The sequence below is a fragment of the Guillardia theta genome (genome assembly GCF_000315625.1).
Source record: "Guillardia theta CCMP2712 unplaced genomic scaffold GUITHscaffold_91, whole genome shotgun sequence".
Lineage (NCBI taxonomy): Eukaryota > Cryptophyceae > Pyrenomonadales > Geminigeraceae > Guillardia > Guillardia theta.
In genome coordinates this window covers 1-4358 of record NW_005434583.1, presented here as the reverse complement: position 1 = coordinate 4358, position 4358 = coordinate 1, and the positions used below count along the sequence as shown (strand labels likewise).

At 58.3% G+C, this 4358-nt stretch overlaps 2 protein-coding genes across 2 annotated transcripts; one reads left to right on the top strand and one right to left on the bottom strand.

The window, feature by feature from the left end:
* Positions 1–129: 129 nt before the first annotated feature.
* On the bottom strand, positions 130–660 carry GUITHDRAFT_116033 (hypothetical protein; the record flags this gene model as incomplete). Its single annotated transcript, XM_005824651.1, has 1 exon — positions 130–660. One exon carries the CDS (start codon positions 658–660, stop codon positions 130–132), a length of 531 nt encoding a protein of 176 aa, XP_005824708.1.
* A 519-nt stretch (positions 661–1179) lies between these two features.
* On the top strand, positions 1180–3847 carry GUITHDRAFT_144705 (hypothetical protein; the record flags this gene model as incomplete). Its single annotated transcript, XM_005824650.1, has 10 exons — positions 1180–1195; positions 1349–1445; positions 1568–2172; positions 2219–2287; positions 2588–2659; positions 2857–2915; positions 2955–2999; positions 3269–3328; positions 3352–3417; positions 3686–3847. 10 exons carry the CDS (start codon positions 1180–1182, stop codon positions 3845–3847), a joined length of 1251 nt encoding a protein of 416 aa, XP_005824707.1.
* Between the last annotated feature and the right edge of the window lie 511 nt (positions 3848–4358).

The window sequence follows — 4358 nt, the reverse complement described above, 5'->3', positions numbered from 1 at the left end:
GCTCCTGCTCCTCGCTCCTGCTCCTGCTCCTGCTCCTGCTCCTGCTCCTCCTTTCTCCTCCCTTCTCATTCTTCTCGCCCCCCCCCTCCCCCAGCCAAACCTCCTGCTTCCTTTATTCTCCCCTCGTCCCTACCTCTTCTTGTGTAGAGCGCAGTACTTCGCCATTCCGCTGACGGCATCCCCGAAGACAGGATGCTTCTCGCACCCGAGGAACTTGCAGCGTACGTTCCTCACGTCCACATGCGACGGGTCTGCGTGCTTCTTGCACCAGAGGGCCTGCCCGTCGGAGGCGATACCGAAGCAAGGATCCTTGTCGCACTGCACCTTGCTCTCCTCGTCCACGTGCGAGCATCGCGTCCTATGTAGAACCTTGGACCAGATCCGCCTCGGCAGCCCCTTGTTGATGCGCGGGCGCCTTGAGCTGACCTTGTTCTCGTACCTCCCAAACCTCCGCATCCTCTTGACCCGTACCGAGCAAGCGAGGTCATTGCCCCAGGAGACCTCCCGCTCCCGCTTGCGCCTGAAGGAGCCTGTCGATGCATTGAGCATGGCGGCACCTCGGCGCTCGGACTTGGGCGACGAAGCTGCCGTCGTGTTGATTCGCCGCTGAATCGCAAGGAAGGCCAGCATGGACGGCGACGCCTCGCTGACGTTGATCATCCTCTCTCCGTCACCTTGCGATCTCTCCTCTCGTCTTTCTGCATCGAGAGCGCCCCGGTATCGAGAAGCGCTTTCCCGTATCGTAACTGCTGATCTCGAGCCTCCCAGCACGTATCCTCCCGCTTGCAAGGAAAGATTGCTGGAAGGACTTCCGCCACCCCGCAGATTCCTGACACCTAGTCTGGCTCCTGCTCCTGCTCCTGCTCCTGCTCCTGCTCCTGCTCCTGCTCCTCCTGCCATGGCGGCCCATCCAACCATCATCGCCAGACATGCCGCCGCTCTCATCCCCCCGACATCTTGCGGGCCTCATCTACATGGTCCCACCTATACCATCTCCACTACCCTACCTGTTCATACCCCCTACCCACCACCCCTTTATGTTATTCAAAAAAGATTAGGATTTTCTTGGGAATACATGGGTACTCTATTGTTTTCCATCACCACCCTACAGGTCATAACCCCACCCTTTGCTTCTTCCACCCCTGTATATTCTCCGTCTAGCGCTGTTGTGCACGGGCTATGCAGGCTGTTCGAGGTAAGAGGATCCCAGAGCGAAGTGAAGGAGGAGAGGAGGAGACAGAGGAAGCACAGGAGGAAAGAGCGGAAGAGGGAGGGAGGGAGGGGAGGGAGGGAGGGAGAAGCGGTCCCATCACCAGGGGTCGAGTGAGGAAAGAGGTATTGCGAGCAGGGCATGTAAGGATAGCATTGAACGCAAGAGAAGATAGAAGAATACAGCATTATGTCGAGGGCTTGCGCACGTCTGAAAGGATTTGTGTTGATTGCAGGTAATCGGTAAACTTCTGCTTTAGAGCTTCGCACGTCTCGTCAGGCATGTCTGGATTTTCCTTTTCCTCTTCATTTGGCTCCTCTGCTCCTGGGACAGGAGGTGGCTTTTCTTTTGGTGCAGGAGGGGGATCGACGGGAGGAGGCTTCGGCTTCGGGTCTACAGGAGCAGCAGCAGGAGGAGGGTCGACGGGAGGAGGCTTCGGCTTCGGGTCTACAGGAGCAGCAGCAGGAGGGTCGACGGGAGGAGGCTTCGGGCTTCGGGGTCTACAGGAGCAGCAGCAGGAGGGTCGACGGGAGGAGGCTTCGGCTTCGGCTCTACAGGAGCAGCAGCAGGAGGAGGGTCGACGGGAGGAGGCTTCGGCTTCGGGTCTACAGGAGCAGCAGCAGGAGGAGGGTCGACGGGAGGAGGCTTCGGCTTCGGGTCTACAGGAGCAGCAGCAGGAGGAGGGTCGACGGGAGGAGGCTTCGGCTTCGGGTCTACAGGAGCAGCAGCAGGAGGGTCGACGGGAGGAGGCTTCGGCTTCGGGTCTACAGGAGCAGCAGGAGGAGGAGGGTCGACGGGAGGAGGCTTCGGCTTCGGGTCTACAGGAGCAGCAGGAGGAGGGTCTACAGGAGCAGCGGCACCCTCTGGAGGCTTCGGCTTCGGCTCGACAAGTTCTACAGGAGCTGCATCGTTCGGACAAGCGTCGTCAGCAGCGGGCAGCTCCTCCTCCTTTGGCTTTGGGGGTGAGGAGGAGGAGGAGGGCCTGACCTTGTCTGATGCTTTTAGCAGCCTCTGCCTCCTCCTCTGCACCAACCTTGGGCTCCTCCTCGGCATCGACAGCGGGGGCATCAGCAGCAGGTGGAGGAAGAGGGCGGCCGGGAGGGTTGTTTTTCATAGCTCCTGCCACTAGGTTTTGGATCCTTTGGAGTATCTTCCGCTGCATCGACGTCTGCAGCAACTGGCGGTTGATAGTTTCCCTCCCCTTATCTCCTCTCGTCGAGCCCAGCCTATCCGCTCCCGCCTGTCGCTCTCCCTCTTCTCTTCCTCTTCACTCTTACCCTCCTTCTTCCTCTCCCTCCCTCTATCTGAACCCAACCCCCCCTTCTCCTCCTTGTGGTCATCGTGGATTTTTCTGCTCACCCTCCTGTGGTAAATCAGGAGGGTTTGGCTTCGGGAAGCCTGCTGGTGCTTCGGCTGCTGCTCCTTCCTTCGGCGCCTCTTCTTCTTCTGGTATTCATCCGTCCAATTCTTCCTTCCATCCCTCCCTTTCTATGTGTTTCCTCCTCGTCGATCTGCTCTGGTCTCTTCGTTCTTTGCACCTCCTCCTCCCTCACCGTCATCGCATCCATCGCTCCCTGCTACTTACCTGTCTCCTCACCTCTATCTCCTCCCTCCTCCTCTAGCTTTCATTTCATCCCTCTGAGAAGCTGCACAGCGACGAGCGGAGCAGCAGCAGCAGCAGGTCCTGCACCCGCTGCATCCTCAGGTGCACCAGCAAAGGTCGTTCTCTCCTCAAGTCTCGCAGGTTTCGGTTTCGGAAGTTCCAGCGCTTCCTCGACAGCCGCTGCAGGTACTGCCAGAGAGCCACCAGCACCATCACCACCTCTCTCTCTCTGTCTCCACCTCCTCCACCACCTCCACCACCACCTCGCTCTCCTCCTCCTCTGCTCTTCCTCTTTCTTCTCATCGTCTTGTCCTCATCTTCTCCATCTCCTCGCACTTTCTTCTTGTTCCTCACGTTCTTCTCAGGGTTTGGGATAGGGTCCAGCTCCTCCGCTGCTTCATCTGCAGGCACGTCTTCAGTGCTGCCCTCCAACCACTTCCTCACCGTCCTTGCAGCCTCCTCCTTCGGCTTTGGAGGAAGCGCCGCAGCCGCATCCTCCTCCTCCCCTGCTACAGGTGAAGTGCTTGAGCCAGCGCAGGATCGAATGACGGGACTTGAAGGACTAGCGAGCTCGCCCAAGTCTTCGCTGCATGATGGCGTGCAGGTGTTCAGATCCTCCTCTGTCCTCCTTCCCCCTCCTCTGTCCTCTTTCCCTTCCTCCTCCTCCACTGTCCTCTCCTCCTCTTCGGTCCTCCTCCCCTCCTCTTCAGTCCTTCTTCCCCTGCTCGCCCCCTTCCGTCCTCTCCTCCTTACTTTGCCTCGCTTCCCTCCCACCCTCCTTCCTTCCTCCTAGTCGCGTTTCACCTTCACCTTCACCTTCCTCTCTTATCCTGCTCCACTCCTAGCTCACCGATCCCTCATTCTCCACACAGATCAGAGAGGAGGACGAGGTCCAGAAGATCCTGCAGACGTGGCACAAGGACCTCGAAGAATACTCGCACGAGTTCTCCCGGCAGGTGGAGCTGATGACCGAGTGGGACAAGACGATCTTCACCAACAACGAGGTCATCTTCGGCCTCCAACAGCAGGTCTGATCATCTCTCATCCTTCATCCTTTTCCTGCCTCCTCCTCCTTCCCCCCTCCTCCTTCCCCCTCTCTCGTCCCTCTCGTCCCTCTTCCCTCTCTCCTTCCTGCCTCCCCCTCTACCTCCTCCCCCCCCCTCTTTCCTCCCTCCTCCTCCCCCTCTTCCTCCTCTTCCATGAAAAAATTCATCGATTCCTTTCCTCCTACCATTTCCTTTTTCTCGCTTCCTTGTTTTGTCCCTGCCTTCGTTTGTTTTCTCCTTCCTTCTCTATCCCTGCTTTTTTCCTCTGCTCAGCCTTGGCTGAATGAGTCTGACCCATTTACGTTCCCCTCCCTTCTCTCCCTCGTCCTCCACCTGTTTTCCTCCTCTTCCTCCCCCTCGTCCTCCTAACGCTCCTCCTCCCTCCTCTCTCTCTCTCGTACAGATTGCTGTGATGGGCCGCTTGCATGACGATGCCTTGCATCGTCTTTCTCGTCTTGAGAGAGACCAACAGGTCAGAACGTCTTCCTCCTCCCCTTTT